The 21,149-nt window shown below is 36.6% G+C and overlaps 2 protein-coding genes across 5 annotated transcripts; both read left to right on the forward strand.

Moving 5' to 3' along the window:
• Window positions 1-2,250: 2,250 nt before the first annotated feature.
• Window positions 2,251-6,023, forward strand: otulina (OTU deubiquitinase with linear linkage specificity a). Its single transcript, XM_016278591.1, has 3 exons — window positions 2,251-2,515; window positions 2,765-2,886; window positions 5,339-6,023. Exons 1-3 carry the CDS (start codon window positions 2,405-2,407, stop codon window positions 5,769-5,771), a joined length of 666 nt encoding a protein of 221 aa, XP_016134077.1. The 5' UTR covers window positions 2,251-2,404; the 3' UTR covers window positions 5,772-6,023.
• Window positions 6,024-8,160: 2,137 nt separating this feature from the next.
• Window positions 8,161-21,145, forward strand: LOC107589953 (neurofilament medium polypeptide). Of its 4 annotated transcripts, XM_016278541.1 has the most exons (12): window positions 8,161-8,415; window positions 10,934-11,353; window positions 12,044-12,723; window positions 12,805-13,279; window positions 13,464-13,631; window positions 14,489-14,791; window positions 15,214-15,299; window positions 16,045-16,151; window positions 16,263-16,406; window positions 17,367-17,498; window positions 19,604-19,873; window positions 19,968-21,145. In XM_016278541.1, the coding sequence occupies exons 2-12, from the start codon at window positions 11,085-11,087 to the stop codon at window positions 20,181-20,183; spliced, it is 2,850 nt and encodes a 949-aa protein (XP_016134027.1). In that variant the 5' UTR covers window positions 8,161-8,415; window positions 10,934-11,084; the 3' UTR covers window positions 20,184-21,145. The 4 variants fall into 4 exon arrangements, with proteins under 4 accessions (XP_016134027.1, XP_016134025.1, XP_016134026.1 ...); XM_016278539.1 differs by having other exon boundaries at window positions 12,044-13,279; XM_016278540.1 differs by having other exon boundaries at window positions 12,044-13,279; window positions 14,489-14,785.
• Window positions 21,146-21,149: the final 4 nt, after the last annotated feature.

Raw genomic sequence — 21,149 nt, forward strand, 5'->3', positions numbered from 1 at the left:
CCGCTGGGTCAAAACAACCCACCCGCTGGGTCAAAACAACCCAACCGCTGGGTCAAAACAACCCAATAGCTGGGTTTGTCCCTTTTTAACCCAACGCTGGGTTATATATAACCCAACATTTTTTAGAGTGTAACTACATTAAAGCACAGGCTTGTCTTCATTGGGTACTATACATAATTTAGTACTAACATGTTAATATCCACACTGAATTGTTAGTAAATTTAATTTAGCATGGATATTCTTATTTATTTATTATTATGCTTTAAACCACAAACACAAAACAATACAACAGACATTATAAAGCCAGGGGAACAAAGGATAAAAGAAAAGTACATAGACACGCAGGACCTTTGCATTACTCAAAGATTTTAAAGATTGAATTTGATTGACTTTCTATTAGTACTATGTTGAATAGTACAAACTAGTTTTCCAATTCTTTATAAAACACTGTGAAACAGGGTTTTTGTTGTTAGAAAATGTACATTTATGAATGTGAAACTTAATAAAATAAAGAGATTAACAAAAGCTTCATTATTCACATTATCATAATTTTAAAAAAATCCAAAAATGACATTTTCTAAATGCAAATTAAAATTAAATCATAATTCATCATCATAACATAACTACAGCTGTGGGGTACTGTTTCCGAGAGCAAAGAGCAATTAACATCAATATTCTTCTTAAACGTACTGAGAAAAGTGTTTAACAGGATAGAATTTATGAATTATTTGGAAAGAGATTTCTTTTATCTTGTTTGTAACAAAAAACTTGTGAGGTAATAACCAAACACTTTCCCACTTAAGAATTCTAACAAATTTAGTCCAACAATAAGCAATAGAGCAAGACTTGGTAGCAACCTCCTTTAAAAATAGAGAACGATTTTTAGACTGTGAAAAACCAATTTGAACACATATTGTATCAGTTAGATTGGCTATAGGCATATCAACCAATATCACATCTCTAAATAAGCAAACTATACCAGAATTAATTGCAGAGAAAACAAGAGGACATTCTTATTTATTTATTTTTATTATAATATATGAAACACAGAATGACATTAACATACTACATGCCAGGGAGCAAGAAAATAATGTACCTTTTAAAAAGATTCACAGTTTTTACAGCTTTCTTATTGGAAGAGTCAGAAATCAAATACATATACAGTTTGAACTCTTCTAGAAAAAGGTTAAAGAAAGGCTTACACTTACAATATTTACATTTGTGTACAAAATATTTGGCAAGAAACAAAATAAGATTGAGTAAATAAAAAAAATCTGATTGTTCCCTTTCAAAATGTGTATAACCCAGAATAACATTTTCATATTTCAATGAAATTTCAGGAATTATACCACAAAAAATACTCAAAATGTTTTTCCACAGATTCTTAGTATACTCACAATACCAAAATAAATGAGACAAATCTTCAGTTTGGAGACCACAGGTTTTTGTGAAAACCTGTATCTCAACTATTAATCAATTGCTATTTTGTGGTCTAAAACATGAAAGAAAGCCATTATAACATGTAGATGAAAAATGTAGAAACATTGGACACAACTATGGGGCACCATTAAGCAGCAGCATCACAACAAAAAAGGAACCTCAAGGTTGTTCTAGGTACATGTGTGCAAATGTATAGGGCCCCATTCCAACATTTTGCCTGGGGCCCCCAATTCACTAAATCCGCCCCCGGCACCAATGTATCATTTTATAAGACACTTCTTTTATCTTATTGTACAAAAACTATTTTTGAGGCAAAACCCACACTCTAGCCCAGTTAATTTCACCTACAGGACATTCTTATTTATAGATATCACGTTAAATGATTCGTGACATCACAGGTTAAAGCAGCACTATGTAACTTTTGGCGCTCTAGCGGTTAATAAACAGAACTGCACACATCCCGCGGAAGAACATTCCAACCGGAGCTACTTCTCTAAGTTTATGTCTCTGGCGATTCACGCCAGTATGTGTTACTCCGCAGCGGTGACGACCCGACCAGGCTACAATAGTCCAAATATAAGTACTTATTATAAGTGTGCTGTAGTGATTCGGAATAAGACAAAAACGCGTTTTGGAAGATTAATTCATGATGCACTCGCTCATTATATACATTTTGCAATTTTTGAACACAGAAAAAGTTACATAGTGCTGCTTTAAATAAATAAACTCATGCGCTGCACAGGCAGACCAGCAGGTGGCGACATAATGTGGAAAATACGCCCAGAAGCGACCAGAAGAAGAAAAGAGCTTCATATGCATGCTGATGAAGTCAGTCACATGACCACGTGGATGTGAATGTGGTTTATGGATCCTGTCAAAGGCCCGAACAAGCGTCTTTTACTCATCGGATACATTTTCACGTTAAGTGAACATTAACTGTCGCGATTCATAGCTTGGAAACATCATGTCGTGGGTGAAATCAGTGGCGGCTAGCGAGGATGTGTTCGACGAGGATGTGGATGATATTAGTCTCCAGAACAAAGAATGGAAATACAACATGGAAAAACGCGCAAAGGTACGTGAACAGTCGTTTATTAACATCGAACCTTCCATGCACATGCATAAACATGCTTCTATGGAAATATTTGTGTATCATTTTTATTCGTCCCCCCCCCCCAGTCTAAATGAGTGTTAGATCGTTCATGCATTGTGAGAGTTTTCCACGTTTTCTCGTTCACTGGTAACGTGCAAAAGAAAAACCAGGGGTGTACAGCTAGTGAAAGCAGCGCAGTCTAGAAACGACTGCCATGTGGTGTTCTGTCAGGATGGTTTCAGAGATGGCAGTGATGCAGGGAAAGAAGCGTCTCTACAGGCTGGTTTTAACATGGGATACACGGAAGGAGCCACTAAAATGACAGTCATCGGTCAGCTTAAAGGAATCATGAGGTAAGCAGGTGCATTTGTCTTATCTGTCATCATTTTAGGGCCTTTTTAGTTGAAATCCATGCAAAAAAACGCCCAACAGTGAGAATAAATTATATGTATGTAGTTAACCACTCTATATAGGTATTTTGTGTCTATAATATCTTAATAATTATGCTTTACAAGTAATGAGTTTAGGGACAATCACGTGACTGCTCTATACATATGATGATACGATTAAGGCGAGACACTGCAGGTGAATAGGGTAAAAAAGCTAAACTAATAATTATCGCCTTACCCAGCTGATTGATTATGTTGATAATTGCAAACATTTTTTGTATTACAAGTTCATTCTTAAAGGGGTCATGTGATGCGATTTCAAGTTTTCCTTTCTCTTTGGAGTGTTACAAGCTGATTGTGCATAGATAAGATCCCTGAAGTTGCAAAAACTAAAGTCTCAAAACCAAAGAGATATTCTTTATCAAAATTAAGACTCTGCCACGCCCCCCTAAAACGGCTCGTTCTAACACGCCCCCACATATCTACCTCACTATGTGGAAAGCAAGCAAGCAAGCGAGAGAGAGTCACATCACAGTGGAGTCAGCTGTCTTAACCGTGGCTTGTGTACTGCAAACACATACCAGCTTCATCACTGTGTCTGTCACGCGACTCTGTTCCCCTTTCAGGCTTGAACTGATGGTAAAACTAATGACATTATTTACTGTCTTTACATTTATTTTGAAAGATGAAGCTCGCGATTATGGTAAGGGGCGTTACATTTCCGACGAGTGCTTGTGGTGTTCGGCCAATCACAATGCACTGGGTCAGCTGGCCAATCAGAGCAGACTGCGCTTGTCGGAAGGAGGGACTTTGTAGAAAACGAAGCGTTTGAGAGAGGCGGGACATAGAGGACCTACAATAATGCATAGTATTTGAAAAATAATGGGTTTTTTGAACATTAAAGCATGTCAACATATTCTGTTACACCAAATACACAAAATAATGAGCTTTAAAAAAGCATCATATGACCCCTTTAATGAAATATGCACTAATTTGCATACATTTCTAGTACAAGAATCTAAACACTGGATTATGTCAGTTTCAAAATTCTTAACTTTTTTTTTTTGACATATTAGAGTCAAAAGTTTTTACAGAGGGGATTTTGGGTATCTCATTTTTGTCACTACATAATTCAGAAAATGCTTAGAACGGACAGAAAACACTATTTTCACAATATTAGGGGGAATAAAATGTTGTATATAATCAAGCAAACTATATATATGAACAAATCCCTCTGTAAAAACCTTCAGGATATAGACAGAAATAAAAATGTAAAGTTTGGTGTGTGTAAGTGCTAATGAAGCGGAGATTTATGGCTCGGTGTAGGAGAAAAAACTCATTTTGAGAAAACGGCCTTTAAAAATATGCATTGTAATTGAAATCTATTGACACAGATAGATAAAGTGCTATAAAAGAAACACTTAACAGTGTCTTTTGGATGTTTTCTTTCCACTAGTCTGAAAAATAAAATAAAATATGAAAAACCAAAAAGCCCAAAATCTCAAATTTGACAGGTGCATGAAAAAACAGTGTTTTTGCCTGCAGTGTCTCCCCTTAAAATACAGTACTAGTAAACACAGAATGTTCCCCTGATGGTTTGTATGTATGTTTGTATGGTTTATATCTGGTATTGTTTGGAAACCAATTCCTAAAGTTCTAGGATTGTTCTGTGTAGGTTATTTTTTTCAACAAAAACTAACATTCTCGGAACGTTCTGGTAATAAACGGTACAACAAAACGTCAAAAGAAACGGCATTTGTTTTAAACAACAACAAAAAAGAGAATAATTTTGAATTCATATTGCTTGTCAAGCTGCGTTGTTATCGCTAACTGTACTGAAATACTAAAACTAATATCAAATAAAATAAAGCTGAATAGAAATATTTAAAAATGAATACAAATGACATGAGCACAAAGCAAAACTACTAAAAACCTAGGCTACAATTGAAAATATACAAATGAAAGCTAATGCAAATATTAATACTATAATAGCCTATAATAATAATAAAAAATAAATTAAAAAATAAAATAACACTTGTCGAGTTTACACCAGGGTTATTATTGTTAACTAAAACTACTAACAATGTTTTTGTTCATTTAAATAGTTTAATATTGTGTTAAATTTAAGTAATATTTAAAATTACTCACAATATTTAACTAAAATGAAAACTGAAATATAAAAATAAAAGAGAATTCAAAATATTAATAATAACTTTAATTGTTATAAAGTATTAAATAATATTAAAATAACACCTCTTTCGCACATCATGATCAATTCACTCGTATAAAAAAGGACCATGCAGTTCAAATCAAATCTAAAAATGTGCTTTTTGTGCCACTATGCCTGCTCATATCCTAAAGCTATTGTGTCCTTTCTCCATTTTGACCATCGTCACATTGTCTTCTCCTTCCACAGTGCTGTTCGATGCTGGTGTCAGGTTCAGCTGCCTGGAAGCCCTGCTTTAGCATCAGTTACTGATCTGCTTCAGAGATTGGAGACGCATGAGGACGGACTGGTGGAGGACATGAGGAAAGCCCAGCAGAGGCCTCCACCTAGTGTGACTGAGATGGTGGATGACATGGAGGACCTAAATGTCGAGCAAAGGAACCAAGGTGGAGAATCTAGGTGCTCAAATAATGGGGACTGTTGTGGGAGAGGTAGAGCGAATAATGACTGCTGTGGAAACGTTGGAGGCGTGAGTGAAGATTCACCAAGAACTCTTTGCCAGCATTCTTTGTCTACAGGAGAGAGTCTGAAACGGCTGCTAAAGTGCTGCTTGGACTTAGGAACAGAACTGGGGATTCCTGAAGAATTAAAACTTCACATTCAGCAGCTCATAGACACTTGAAGTGGATCCACTGCAGCAGAGTATCTGAATAACATCCTGTGTGGTCAGGAAACAACAAGCAAGTTCCCGGAAAGAAAATAGCCTGTGCATTATTTGACTCAAATTGATTTGTGTATTTAAGGGGATATTTTTTTTCCATTGCTGTGATTCTATTGAACTGCAGTTTTGCTGGATTGTACTACAACTGCTTTATATTATAAATGATCTGATGTAAAGTTTAAAAACAAAAATCAATTCTTTCCAGTCAACCTCCATCCATTTATTTGTTTTTATCTAACTTTTTCACACATTGTACCATTTACCACCAAATAAAAGCTATTTATTTAATCAAGTTGTTATGTAACTACTTATTTATTTGAAGTTAATTTGAGCCATTTTAGATAAATACAATATATTTTATTAAACATAACTGAGTAGTAGCTTTATCTTGGCACAATTTGGATGTAATGTCACTAAGCTGCCCTGATGGAAAAAGTGTGCATAATTGTATTGAATGCACACACAGTTGAATTGAATGTGCACTTGTAGTGTACTTCAAATCTTAAAAGTATATTTAAAAAATGTATTTCCAAACAATCTTAATGAAATCAAAATCCACATAAGTGTACTTGGAGACGGAGTACACTTTTATGACTTTCATGATCCTTATGTACGCTTAAGTTAAAGTACATTTTTAATAATTATTGTAATCTTTTGTTGTGCTTTAAGCAGTGACATTGAAATTTAAACTATAACACATTTTTATTTCACAACAAATACATGGCCAAAAGGAATTAAGTGCATTATAGTGTACAAAAGCATTACATTGTTCATACAGAAATATATTAAAGGGGTCATATGATGCTGCTAAAAAGAACATTATTTTGTGTATTTGGTGTAATGAAATGTGTTTATGCGTTTTAAGGTTAAAAAAACGCATTATTTTCCACATACTGTACATTATTGTTTCTCCTCTATGCCCCGCCTTTCTGAAACGTGTTGATTTTTACAAAGCTCATCGGTTTGAAAAAGCGAGGTGTGCTCTGATTGGCCAGCTATCCAGTGCGTTGTGATTGGCCGAATACCTCAAGTGTTTGACGGAAATGTTACGCCCCTCACCATACTGTGATGCCCTGTCCGGCCGGAGCGACGAGACAAAAACATTAAAACCCATTATAAATGAGGCATTCGTTGCATCCAGTGGGGACATAATTATGGATTATAATGACTTATACTGTCTTTTTACGTGTTGCGTTGCATCGCGCTGCGTAACATAAAACCATGTCTGCATTTGTGATCGGAGAAATGACAAACAACAAGCCCTACTCTACACTGACCAAAAAACTTGCTTTAAATATATAAAATATAAAAAACATACTTACAGTCTGTGAGTCAGAACAGCTGGCATTGTAATCTACTCTACCAGGATCAGGAAACGGTCCTCCATAAAATGCGCTGCACACATCTGAATATTTGGGTTGAAGTGTTCTGGAACAGTGTTGTAAATACAACTTAACCACTGATTTCTAGTCGTGTCCATTTTTGGAAGGCCAAACAAAGTAGTTTCGCTTTCACAACAAAACACAGCGTCACACACGGCGGCCGGGGGATAAAGTGAGGAACGGCCGGCGGGCTGAGTGAGCAGAGCCGGCGGATTCGACGAAGGAGCGTCCGGGGGACTTGCGGCAACCACATGTGACGACCTCTGGCTGGACTCCGCTTCGTCCACGGTGAAAGCCGATCCGATGATCCACAGCGCAAAGTTGTAGTATTTCCTCAGCAACCAGCACGGATCAGCTCCAGGCATGACGAAGCAGATATCGTCCTCTTTTGGAAAACCAAACAAAGTAGTTTCACTTTCACAACGAAGCACACAGCGCCTTCACGACATGGCGGCAGCAACAATACTACAGCCAGTATAAAAGTTACACCTTCTTTCTTTGCGTGAACATTTGGGCGGCGTTATGCAAATCTTCTCACATAGTGATGTAGATATGTGGGGGCGTGTTAGATATTTTATACTTTATAAACTCTTAACTTTTATAAAGAATATCTCTTTGGATTTGAGACTTTAGTCTTTGGAACTTTACAGATCTTCTTTATAGATCAAGAGCTTGTAACACTCCAAAGAGAAAGGAAAAATTGAAATCGCATCATATGACCCCTTTAAAGTATGTTAATTATGTAAAAACAAACAAACAAACAAAACATTCTTTTGAGAAGTATGCAAAAGTGTATACCTTTTAACTTTATGTTTAGACAGACTGTGTTAATGCAGGTTCAAGATAGTTGTGTACTGTGTAGATGTGTGGCTAATGGATGTGGAGACCTTTAGAATCAGATTTCACTACATTCCTTTAATCTGAGACCATGTACTGCCTGCCCTCTTCAAGAGTTGTAAAGGAAGAACAGGACCGAATAGAAGAAATGAAGGCACCCTCTGGCTTGACTATTTTTCTCTCTCTCTTTTGGTTAGTTAAAAGCACGTTATTAGACAAGAAACAATATTATCAGTAGAGAACATTGACGCTCACAGTTTCCTGTGGGGAGTATATTCATAGACGGAAAGTGAAACTACATACGGTCATTAATACACGTCGATCTTCCTGGACGCGAAAAGTGGTCGTCTGTCTTGACAACTAAATGGAGAATTCTTCACATTTAGGTAGGAATTATGACATTTGATTATTTTAACATTCATGCCATACAAATTTTGGCGATCTGAAGTATCGATTAATCTAACACGCAGTGATGTTGACAGTTCACATGACGGTGCTTATGCTGGGTCTTATTAAATAACGCTGAGTTTGGGAATCCAAGTTAAATACATTCTGTTTGCTTAAAGGAATATTTAGGGCTCTTTTGGGGTGGGGGAAATAACTGCTAACAGGTTAAATATACTTACGTGTAGGGCAGTGTTGCAATAGTGTCTGGTAAACAATGTCATCATTCTGAGTGCTGTGGACACTTGTGCCTTGCGCCGCAAAACAACCTCAGTCACCATGTGTAATAATGTACAAACACTAAAACTAAATCAATTACATGGAAAACTAAAATATATTGTGAAAGTCTCCTTAAAATTGAAAGTCTGTTTGTGTAGCAACTGGCTTTCTGAAATACCTGTAATGAAGGTTTTAAAAAGTAGTCAAAATCAATTAGAAAACTTGGAAGTCTTGCTGATATGAAATGCATGTTTATATTTCGTGTCATTCTGGTTCTGGAGTGACTTGTGAATTGCCCAAGGATGGCACAATAACTGTCATAAAAATGAAAATACATATTGAAGTTACTTAAGAAAATACATTGTGAAATATTTTGTGGTGATATGTATTTTAGCTAAAAAAAAAAAACGTTTGAATTTGCTCTTGGGTTTTTCTGTTAATGGAAAAGAATGGAAACTCCCTAACAAAAATTTACCTTGCTAGGGGTTTTAATTCATTCCACTGACTCATTTACATTGACATTTAATCATTAGGCAGACACTTTTATCCCAAGTGACTTACAAATTAGGATAATAGAAGCAATTAAACCAATAAAACGACAACAATATCTAAGTGCTGTGGCAAGTCCCAGTTAGTCTAACACAGAAGGTGCTAGTATTAAAAAGATGTGTCTAAAGACTCTGGTTGAGTTAGACAGGACATTTCACCAGCAGGAAACAGTCAAAGTAAAGAAAACAGGTGGAAGTCACATAAGTCAGTGAGTTTAGTGTAGTAGTGTAAGGGTCACTGAGCCAGCGGTTGTTCTGTAAGCAAACATCAGTACCTTGAATTTGATGCAAGCGACTATTGGCAACCAGTGCAAAAGGATGAAGAGGTGTGACATGCACTCTCTTCTCGTTGAAGGTCATTTACTTGCTGCTGCTTTATACATCAGTTCCAGAGGTTTGAAAGTATATGCTGGAAGGCTTGCCAAAACAGCATTACAATAGTCCAGCCTGGAATAGAACAAGAAATTGGACAAGGAGTTGTGTAGCATGCTCCAAATGGAAGGGCCTGATATTACTAATGTTGTATAAGGACCGGGCCGTTTTAGTGATGTGGTCTGTGAAATTTAACTGATCACCAGTTATAACTCCAAGGTTCCAGGTTGTCCAAAGGAGTTATGGTCGATGTGCCTATAGTTGGAAGGAGAAGTTGTGGTGAAGTGTTGGGTTGGCTGATACTAAAATCAGTTCTGTAGTACTAAAGTTGAGTTGAGTGTTATGGCCTTTCATCCAGCAAGAAATGTCTGTCAGGCAGGCTGAGGTGCGAGCAGCTACTGTTGGATCATCCGGGCTGGAATGAGAAGTAAAGTTGTGTGTCATCACCAACGCAGTGATAGGAAAAGCCTTGTTTCTGAATTACAGATTCTACTGATGGCATGTAGATGAAGAAGAGAAGTGGTCCAAGCACTAAGCCTTGAGGCACCCCAGTAGTTAGATGTTTTGTGGATTAGACATCTCATCCCTCCAAGACACCCTGAAGGGCCTGCCTGAGAGGTAAGGCTCGAACCCCTGGAGTGCGGTTCCTGCAAAGCCCTTTGTCATGAAGGGTTGACAGGAGGATCTGGAGATTAACTGTGTCAAAAGCAGCAGACAGATCCAGCAAGATTAGTACTGATGTTTTGGAAGTGAGTGCAAGTGAGCAAATTCACTGAGGGTGTCTCGATAATATCCACTATGTTTTTGGAAACCACTAAAAATGGCTTACCACTCAAATAGGAATAGGGGTGATTTCCGACACATCCAGAGTAAATGGAAACAAATCTTACAGAGTTCAACAGTGCTCACCAACTTTTTCAGTTGCCTTGATTTTTTCAATAGAGACTTTAAAGAGCTCTAATCCATGAATGCTATTCGCTAGTGCTGTAGGCAGTCTTTGAAGACAGTAAAACAATTAATAATTGTTGACTTATAAAACAGTTAAACATGTCAAAAGGAATAGAATTCCACAAATGAAAAATGAATCAATGCATGGAAGAGAACGAGAAGGATTTGTTCAACAACACCTGTTCAAACAAAACACTCTCCATATATATTACAGTTATTGTTAATACTGTAAAATTGTAATGTGTACAAGATCACCTTAATGTAAGAAGCTTTCAAATTCTTACAGTCTTTTGATTTACTTCAGATTTGTCTTCAGATGAAGAAATGGCATGTTATACTCACATGGGAATTTGTGTTTGTTTTTAATCTGCAGGTTTGAGCAGATGACCAGATACTCAGAAGTGCAGTTTATGGTCAGCTCCTGTAGCTGGACTATTCTTACAGATACACATTATTTACAGACACTGCTCAAATGTATTGGTACGAGGCAAGTAGAATCTTGTCTGGAGAAATAATATTTGTATATGGTTAGCCCTCTGGAAGTGGAAGCGACTTGCTCTAGAAAACTGCACATCCTTTGGTCTGAACTTAAACCCAGAGAAGTGGATTTATTGAAAGCTATCACTGCAGCCTGTGCCAACATGGGGAACTTTTGGGATTGTTGTGGACGAAAAAATCCATGTGACCATACAGAGGACGAGACTAAAGGTTTATTGCACAGCTCTGAATCAAAGACATCAACTAAGGCAGGAACGGAAGTCTGCACCAGTCCAACTTCAGATGAAGAGCACAGGTAAAGTTAATGATTGACCTTTTAACTAACATAGCATGAAACAGAGCTTGTGATGGCTTTTTTTCCCCTATTGTGACTTATCTCTGAATGAAACAACAAGACCAAATGTAGTGGGAGACTTGATTTTTTAGTTGGATCATTAGTTGTTTGTGAGTGACAGTGCAAGTCGCAATGGATTCGAAATTGAAATTTTGTGACTTTATCTGTTATAAGTTTCATAGCGTACAACGTCCTCTCCAGTACAAAAAGAACACTTATTTAACCAAGCTCCCAAACTGACTTGTTTGGATGTTGTGGAATTTGTCACCTGTCTACACTGAACACAAGCACAATGTTGTGTCAAAAGCAAATAAAACCTAATATCTAAATCACTGACGCTGTCTACACTTGATACAGTATACATACTTGGTACAGTTTGCACTGTCGTTTATCTGGATGGGCTAAGTTGTTCAATTCTGAATATCAAATGCTAAAGTCATATGGTTATGTCCTCATAATAATGACATTGGTACCATGACAAATTCTGAATTATTTACGTTTGCGACTCATATTTCACCTTTCCATAGATTGGCTGAAGAGAGCTTTGCATTGTTAACTTTGAGTGCTGTACATCAAACTAGTAAATCCTGTTTTTCATGTTCTTTCCATAACATCCACATTAACTTAAATGCATTTTAAAACTCTTGACAGGCATGAAGATGAAACAAAACCACAGCTGGGTGAATCGGTTATAACCAAGCAGCCAAATGCCAGCGCTCAAATTCTTAATCCACAGAGCTCTTACCCTACAACAATATCACTATTAACGGCTCCAACAGAAGCTATAATCTTAGCTGCAGAACCACCAAAAACAGAGACTGAAATCACGGAAGAAATCCAAAACATTGAAGCTGAAGTCTCAGAAGCACCTCAAGATACAGTCCAAGCACCTGCGGAGAACGTTGCCTCGATGAAAGGGGAGATAGAGGCTCCGCATGGGTCATTTGAAGAGGTAGACATCACAGCTGCACTGACAGATGATGCAGGTGCTACCGCAACAAGTTCAGACTCAACAGTCTCAGCTGCTGTGGAGACACCTGTTAAGGAAGCACCTGTTGAAGAAGCGACTGTGCTTGCTCAGGTAGAATCTGAGAACTCCTCCCAACCAGAGCCAGAAACACATGTGGAGATGATTGTAGAAGAGAAGGAAATGATCCAAACTGAGGAACTAACTCTGAGTGACACCAATGAAGTGACACATGAAGAGGCTGAGAACTCCTCCCAGCCAGAGCTAGAAACACATGTGGAGATGATTGTAGATGATAAGGAAATGATCCAAACTGAGGAACTAACTCTGAGTGACACCAATGAAGTGACACATGAAGAGGCTGAGAACCCCTCCCAACCAGAGCTAGAAACACATGTGGAGATGATTGTAGATAAGAAGGAAATTATCCAAACTGAGGAACTAACTCTGAGGGATGACACTGGGGATATTTCATTGATGGGCAACAGCAGCAATGAACCTGACTCATGCGCTTTAGGTAAGTCTAATGAGTCGGATGTTATTGAGGAAAGTGTAGCTGAAGTGACTGCTGAGGAACCCATCATTGAGCAAACAGCTGAGGTAGAGGACAAACTTTCAGAGGATATTCATTCTGAGATGGCAGAACAGAAGCAAGTGACGTCTGAAGTTTCTCAACCTCAGGAACATTCACAGGAAGCTTCATCTCCAAATGTGGATATTACCAATGGACTCTCTCCTGTCATAGAACATGGTCTTGTGAAGGACCCTGGGAGTCTGAAAGTTGAGAATGAAATGAATGATGTCATGGCGGTGGAAAAGCTGCCTCAAACAGAAGACATAGTCCAGGAATCAAATGAAGAAACCTTGGAAACTGAGAGTAAAGAGCAACTGTCATCTAAACCCTCTACACAAACTGACAGGTAACGAGTTAATAAAATGAGACATGTTACTTTGGCAACTAACTGAATTAAAATAAGTGTAGGTTTTTATATTTTATGCTATTTCAGTTAACGTTTATTTAACAAATTCATACAAAATTTTTTTTTTTATTTTTTTATGTTAGTTAACTAATGACCCTAGTGCCTAGCTCTTTTTCTTTTACAGCACTATTGATGTGGAAGTAATGGATTCTGTGAAAGATCTAGAGAAGAGTGAAAAGGTTGCAGAGCAAGAGCGCGAGACTACAGAACTCGTTCAGAATGGCCTGGATTCCACAAGTGCCTCAGTGCCATCAAGCCCCATTGAGAAAACCAGACTCACTGAACCAACCAGGTTAGTACTTCCTGATATTAATTTTTATTACCATTAGGTGGCGCAAAACTCTGTGTAAAAGTTCATAATTAGTTTACAGTGTCAACACACTAAGAGTGTAATCACACCTGCCATAATAGAAATAGACAAATTGCCAAAAAGGGAAGTTTGTGTCACGCCAAGGCAAACAACAGTCAATAAAGTACAAACACTAGTAAAGTACAATGTAGCGACAATGTAAACATCAGTTGCAGTAATCGGATTGTTTTTGTTCTTAAATGAGCCACTGTTCATTTAAGCACCATTTTGTTTAATGATGTTTATATAAGGTTTTAATGTGTGATTAGGCTACATGGTGTATCAGCAGTGGTCTAAACAGTGTTTATTCAGATGTTCTTCAAACAATTCTTCAAGAAAATTGCTATCTGAACAGCATTCCTTTCAACCTTATAGATTATAGTGACCTTTGGCATAGTTTAAGACTATGAAATGGCCACATTTAGAATAGTTCCAGTTTTTTGCTCGAAGCTTTTAAGCACTATACATACACAGACACATATTAGAATATATTAATATTTTTTAATAGTAGTAATTTTTCCACTGTCTTATCAAATTAATGCATGCTTGAGGAGAATAAGCTACTTCTTTGACTTCTTTCAGAAACATTAAAAAATCGTACAGATCACAAATTACTTTAGGCATTGGTTTTGCAATATTTGTGGTCTGAATGTAGTTTGGGGTCATAAAAAAAGCATAAAATATTAACAAACATTAAGTATAAAAAAATGCAATTTTAAAATAATTATAAAACATGACTCCAAATTGTGTCCTCATTGTCAGAATTGCCCAATAACCACTCTATCATTTCTCATTTACAGTGATTCAGTTGCTCTAGAAGACACTGAGGACAAAGGTGAGGTTCCTGTGTTGAACGAGCCAAAATTAGTGGAGGAAGTTGTAAAAGATGCAGAAACTGGACCTCAACAAACAGAAGATGAAAAGGAGAAACAGGAAGAGGAAGCAAGTGTTGCCAAGGAAAATGAAGGAAAAGAAGACACTTCCGCCACCCCAAAATCAGAGATCCTTTTTAGCAGTAGCACAGTAGAGGTGAAGCTGATACAGATACAGAAAGATACAGAAGAAAGTATGGAGGAAGCACACGAGACACTGGATGAGTATGTGTCACTCGTTCATTCTGTTTTTCCAGCAATACTTTTAGTTTGGAAAGCAGATGGTCAGAAAGCATTTGGACATCAGAATCAATTATTAATTAGACAAATTAATGAAGAGACATATTGTGAGTATAGTCTTGCAACTCCTTCAACTAGTACTATATTTACAATAATGTAATAGATCAGCATTCAGAAAATCTGATTTGTAGTAGTGAACGAGGGATTTTCACATACTATATGTGAACAACTGACGTAAAAGAGCTAAAGAATCATGACAAAGCCTCTTTAGATCCAGTAAGACTTGTCCTGCATGATGAATCATTATCACCTGGGATGTTGTGCTTTAATATAACAGTTTTAGCTCTCCCAACTAGACTCCTCATGATTACTTGTCATACGAATATGAATGATAGTTCCTCTTTATGCCGTAGGAGTGCATACCTATATCTGGGAGCTGAGGAGATTGAAATGGGAGCCAGCTATAACAAGACATCCAAACCACTGCTGGAGCTCACAAGTATTAATGATTTTTTCATTTATGTCACACTATCTGATAGTTGAAGGGTTAGTTTACCCAAAAATAAAAATGAAGTCGTCATTTATTCACCCTGGTGTTGTTCTAATGCCCACAAAAGGACCACAAAAGGAGAAATATAACGCTTGTGATACTCTGTTAGCACCAAAGTCCACTCTGACCCAAAAAGCACATCGTGTTCACGTGTCAACTTGTCATTCTGACTCATCTGACAAACTGAGTTCTGGTCCAGAGATATTCAACTTAGTGAATAAAGTACAGTTGAGGTTCCTAGGCATTGAATATGATGTAAATGATGTAATGCAAAAAAATTCAATTCTGCTGTAAAGCAGCTCTAAACAGAGGACAAGAGTAAACCGTTAATTTAATTTTCCAGTTAAAGTCAGTTAATTGTTCTTTCAGTGACGTCAATATTCAGCTCAGTTCAGTTCTCTTCCAAAAGTGTGTGTGCAAGCATGTCAACAATATTAAGTGTCCCCAACTAAGCAAACCAAAAGGCAGCAGTGGCAAGGAACCCAAACTCTACTGGTCACAGAAATACTCAGAACACTTGCAATATATGACATGTGTTGCATTTCATTCTTGGGTGAATTATCCCTTTAAGGAAATGTATTACAGACAAATCAAATCGTTGCGAAAATGTAAAAGATACTGGTCCAAAGGTTTTCTGCATCCAGATTAACATCTCATTGGGGGTTTGTCATGATTTGTTTTTCTTTGTGTCTAGTTCCTGGTGTAGAGACCAGATGTAGCTTAGCACCAGCTGTGGACATACTGGCCTACAGTGAGAGAGAATGGCAGGGAAACACGGCCAAAAGTGCTCTCATCAGAAAGGTGACCTAACTAACTTTGTCATATTTTTTCCTGAAATGTTTTTAAAGTCTTTTGATTGACCTGTCTGTGCTTCTTTAAGAAGTCTGACTTGCTTCAGTGTGTTTGTCTCAGGGCTACAGTGAGATGTCCCGCAGCTTTAGCGGACTGAGGAGAGTCAGAGGCGATAACTACTGTGCTCTACGAGCTACACTGTATCAGCTGCTGGCAAACAGCACAGCTATGCCCACCTGGCTGCAGGATGAAGGCTTTCTATTGGTGAGGAGACCTCTGTACTCTTATTAACAGCATTTTTTTTTTAATCAGTGCTACATGGCAGAGGAAAAGGGCTGTGGCGATCCCATTTGCCAAAAATGTAAAAAGACTTCAACACCCATAATAATGTTCTGGGTTTAATCCTACAGGAATACAAAAGCATGATCTGTAGTGCTACATCAACAAAAACCCTGGAGCTCTCAATTGTCAAAGTGCGTAATTCGGTAGATGTTAGCTGACAAATAAATGGGTAGATCTGGGTGCAGGTAACATGAAGAAAGAGTACAGATTATTCATTTGTGTCAGATTACATTTGGCGTCTACCCAGACTAAAGTTTATAAGATGACACTAGGTGTGTTACATGCAATCAGAATGAATCCAGTCCGATTTTTAAAGTTCTGATTATATGAACTGTAAACATAGCAATCCGCTTCACATATGTATTTCATACAAAACTTCTTTGCATGCATAGTGCTTAGTCGCTGTGTGCGGAAATATAGAAGGCTACTGTGATAATGCCACCAGAGCAAACGTGAGAATAATTCAAGCCTTGACACAGCTAAAAAAAAAATAGCTGACATATGTGTCAGAAGAGCTTTTTAACAAATATTTAGTAAATATTTAATTTCATCCACTTGACCAGTTCACAAGACTTGAAACATAAATAAACACATTTGTATGATGCAAAACGTATGTAAACATACACATCATGGCACAGGTACTGTATTTTTTTAAATCTTTTTGAGATTAAAAGATTCAGACGTTTACATTCTTGATATTTGCCTGTGGATCAGATTATTTCTACACCACCCGTTTCAGTTCATTCAGATCAGTTGAGGTGTTTACATTTACTATTTTTGTTCTGATTGAGCCGTCAATCCAATTATTTGGGTATGTGTAAACATAGCTAATGTATGTGATGTTTTCTAGCTCGGATTAACAGCTGCTGGTTATTCTCACAGTTACCAGAGAAGATTGAAGCTCAGGACCATTTGATTGGTGGATGGGTGTTTCCTCCAGAATGCAAGTTAGGAAGTGAGAAGGAAAGTTCTGTGGAGAGAATAAAATGTTATTTGGATCTCCTTAAGAAGAAGGTGAATCTCTTTTTTTCTGCTGTGCATTACATTTATCTTATTCAAACATAAAATAGTTTGAGTAAGTAAGATTTTTAAAAAAATTAAGAAAATTAAATTAATCTATTAAATTATTCAGAAGTAACAGTAAGTGCCTGGCAGCGATTAATCACATCCGTATGTATATATATATATATATATATATATATATATATATATATATAAAGACACACACATACATTATATATTTTGAAAATATTTACATGTATATACTGTATTTATATTATATGGGTGTTGACAAATATACCATAAATGTGTCCTATGGTGTGACAGCAAAAATTTAGAAAAAAAAACTAAAAATGAAGAAAAATCTCTCTTATGCTATTTGTATATTATTAACAAGAAATTAATTATTAATAATGATTCATTATTATTGTCACAATTTTGCTGTTACACTATAGGACACATGTATGGTATATATGTCAGCAACACATATATATTTAATATATAAACATAACAAATTTTTCTTAAATATATGCATGCATGTGTGTATATTTATATATATATATATATATATATATACATAAATATAGCACACACACATATTTTATGTACACAAAAACTTTTATTTTGGATGCGATTAATCACAATTAACCGTTGCTCAGCACTAATATAGTAGCAAAAAAAGGTAGTATTTCAAATAAATGCTTTTGTTTTTGAACACATTAAACTTAATTATAGAAGCCAGATTCTATCATGGAATAAAAATAAAGTAATTGAAACCTTTTATCTTACAATTCTGACTTTATTTTGCTCACCATTGTGAGTTAACATCTGGCAATTGTAACATTTGTAGTTTGTATAATTTTAGGCATACCTAATTTCGTGTAAAAAAAAAAAAAAAGGGTCTCTCTCACACATGTATTTTGCCCAAGAATAGTTTTTGTACATTTTGTAACATTCCATTTCATATTGTATTCATAAATGAAATGCATGCAATTGGGGTTGGGTATGGATTGGGTTTTTTACGATACCGGTGCCAAATCGATACTTTTAAAACGGTTCCAGTGTCTGAACTAATACTTAAAAAAAAGAAAAAAACGATGGATAACATTAAAGAACATAAAAAATATTTAAAATAAATATACATAGCATTCACATGCTCCTCAGATGCTCTCATTTCCTGAGTTGTGCTTCCCTAAGGCTAATAAACTTACTCTAAGACTAATAAATGTATTTCACGATCTGGGTCATTATTTAATACCAGTGTCAATCACTCTGATATTTAGTTAAAATGAGTGAATTGACTTGAGTGCTGTCTTTCACTGTCTTTAATCAGTTCTTTGAATGACTGTATGGTATGCCACATGCACTGTAATATGTTTTATATTAAATATAAAATTTTCAAATGAAAATAGCAACATGATCATTTTATAAAGTATGCGTTCATATGTGTTAAGGGCTGGATTTTCGCTGGAGGAAACAGCTGTGGTGTGATGAGCGGTGAACGCAGCGAAAACTTTACAGTAGATGGGAAACCGATTGCTCCCTCGTGACCTTTTGTAAACTGTATTTATGACAAAGAACTGCACAGATATCATAAGTTAACAATCTATCGATAAACACACACCGGTTACATAGGTACCCAACCCTACATGCAATCACATATTACTTTCACAAAAGGAATATTTTGTTCCTAAAATGCATCGCATGATTGAAACAGACCCTTTTGTTCACCAAAATCAAGTCGCCATCTGACCTGGCCATCAGAAGCACCAGGAAAAATCCCACTGGCAGAGTTACTGATTTGGCCCGATGCCCTGCTCACTTTTTATTTATTTCAAGTCAAGACTAATTGATTCATGATTCATTGTTGATTTAGTAATACACACAGATTTCAGAAATCACTTGGTTGCATGGGGCAGGCAAGAATATAAAATATTAATTTAATAGTAAATAAATGAATATGAACAGTAGTATAGTGTATTATTGCATATTCTTCTTGGTCAATCACAGCATTTAGTGTAAATTGTCCTTTACCTTTAAGTAAAATTCAGGCTCTTTTTAGATAAAATATGATAATTTCTGTTTTTATACATTTGTATCTTTATTTGCTTTTTATTCAGTGGCAGGCAGCAGCAGCCTGTGAGAGCTCCGAGGAGAAGCACAATTTGTGTGAGCGTGTGTTTCAAGGCGGAGAAGAGGAGTATGGTCTTCTGGAAGCACTAAAGTTTCTAATGCTGGCCAAAGCTGTTGAGCTTCATCACAACATGACGGCAGATCAAGAAGTGCCTGTGTTCTGCTGGCTCCTTTTTGCCCGCGACACATCCGAAAACCCCCAAACCCTCCTGGCCAATCACCTGAGCCAGATCGGCTTCAGTGGAGGGGTAGAACAGGCAAGTATGATCGATGACACTGACAGACTTACAGCTCTTGAAGGCTCCTGCTTTAAAATACAATTTAAATGTATGTTTGCTTTGTTTGTTGTAGGTAGAGATGTTTCTACTGGGCTATGCCTTAAAGCACACCATTCAAGCCTTCCGTCTGTACATGACTGACACAGAGGAATTTGTGACACATTACCCAGACGACCACAAGCAGGAGTGGCCCTGCATGTGTATCGTCACAGAGGACGATCGCCATTACAACGTCCCTGTCAGGAGGAGCGTTCAACACCAGCACAGAGAAGATATCACGATGACCTAACAACGGAGACCTCAGAGAACAAATCTGGTCTACAAAGTGGCATGATGTTTGTTTTTTGATAATTTGTTGGTCATCCAGTGAAGGGAATTTACAGCAATTTACCGAGATCAAATTGCAAGCAGAAGTGCTCAGGTTTTTCCTCTAAATGAATCACATCATCAGCCTGTCAGGAAATGCTGTGATGATTAACACTGCTTCAGAAAGGGGGGAAAAAAACCCTTACTGCCTTTTTACTTTAACCCTGTTATTTTTTGTGTTATGCACTGTTGGAAATTGCGTTGATTTACATTGTCAATGTTAAAAAAAAAGTTTAGCACAATAATTTGAGAGAATTTTAATTCAAAAGAATGTATTGTGGGTAGGCTATAGTATGGGAAATGAGATAATGGTCTACTTACTAAAGTTAATTCGTTACATACTTCAAATTTGCATTGTTTCAAAATATAAAAGAAAATTTAGAAAATAGCCATGAGCATTGATTGAAGAATTTTTAAACAAATTCTGTCTGACATGTCGGCCCATTTTTCTAAACATTATTTATAAAACTGAAAAGTTTTCTTTTTTCTATGATTTTATAACTATTTAAATGAGGCTCTACACAAAATATTGTCAATTTAAAAAGATTGGAGCACTTAAAGAGTCTTAAAAAAAAGCCAGAATAACTTATGTTTACATGTTCTTAACAGACATTAAAAGCAACAATAATGTGCGTAAATCATGTTAGCAGGCAGCTGGCGATATAGATGCCAACAAGAATTCAAAAAAGCTTAATAGTTGGTTTGTTGTGTAGTGAATCAACAAGTACTTGCACTTTTTATTTTGATGGTTTCTTTTTCCTGCTCATCTTAATTTTTGTATATATGACAGATTAACGCGGATTAATTTTATTGCCAAACATAGAAAGTTATACAGTATTGGTTATGTAAAATACTCATCAAGAACTGGAAGACAAGACCATTTGAGGAA

Source organism: Sinocyclocheilus grahami, unplaced genomic scaffold (assembly GCF_001515645.1).
Source record: "Sinocyclocheilus grahami isolate Dianchi unplaced genomic scaffold, SAMN03320097.WGS_v1.1 scaffold122.1, whole genome shotgun sequence".
Lineage (NCBI taxonomy): Eukaryota > Metazoa > Chordata > Actinopteri > Cypriniformes > Cyprinidae > Sinocyclocheilus > Sinocyclocheilus grahami.

Bases quoted from the DNA above. Each gene is read 5' to 3' on its own strand.
- otulina (XM_016278591.1), top strand. From the start codon at position 2,405: ATGTCGTGGGTGAAATCAGTGGCGGCTAGCGAGGATGTGTTCGACGAG. The intron at 2,516-2,764 runs GTACGTGAACAG...GTGTTCTGTCAG, and splicing joins ACATGGAAAAACGCGCAAAG to GATGGTTTCAGAGATGGCAG. The intron at 2,887-5,338 runs GTAAGCAGGTGC...CTCCTTCCACAG, and splicing joins CAGCTTAAAGGAATCATGAG to TGCTGTTCGATGCTGGTGTC.
- LOC107589953 (XM_016278539.1), top strand. From the start codon at position 11,085: ATGGTTAGCCCTCTGGAAGTGGAAGCGACTTGCTCTAGAAAACTGCAC. The intron at 14,792-15,213 runs GTCACTCGTTCA...TTTATGCCGTAG, and splicing joins GAGACACTGGATGAGTATGT to GAGTGCATACCTATATCTGG. The intron at 15,300-16,044 runs GTATTAATGATT...CTTTGTGTCTAG, and splicing joins ACCACTGCTGGAGCTCACAA to TTCCTGGTGTAGAGACCAGA.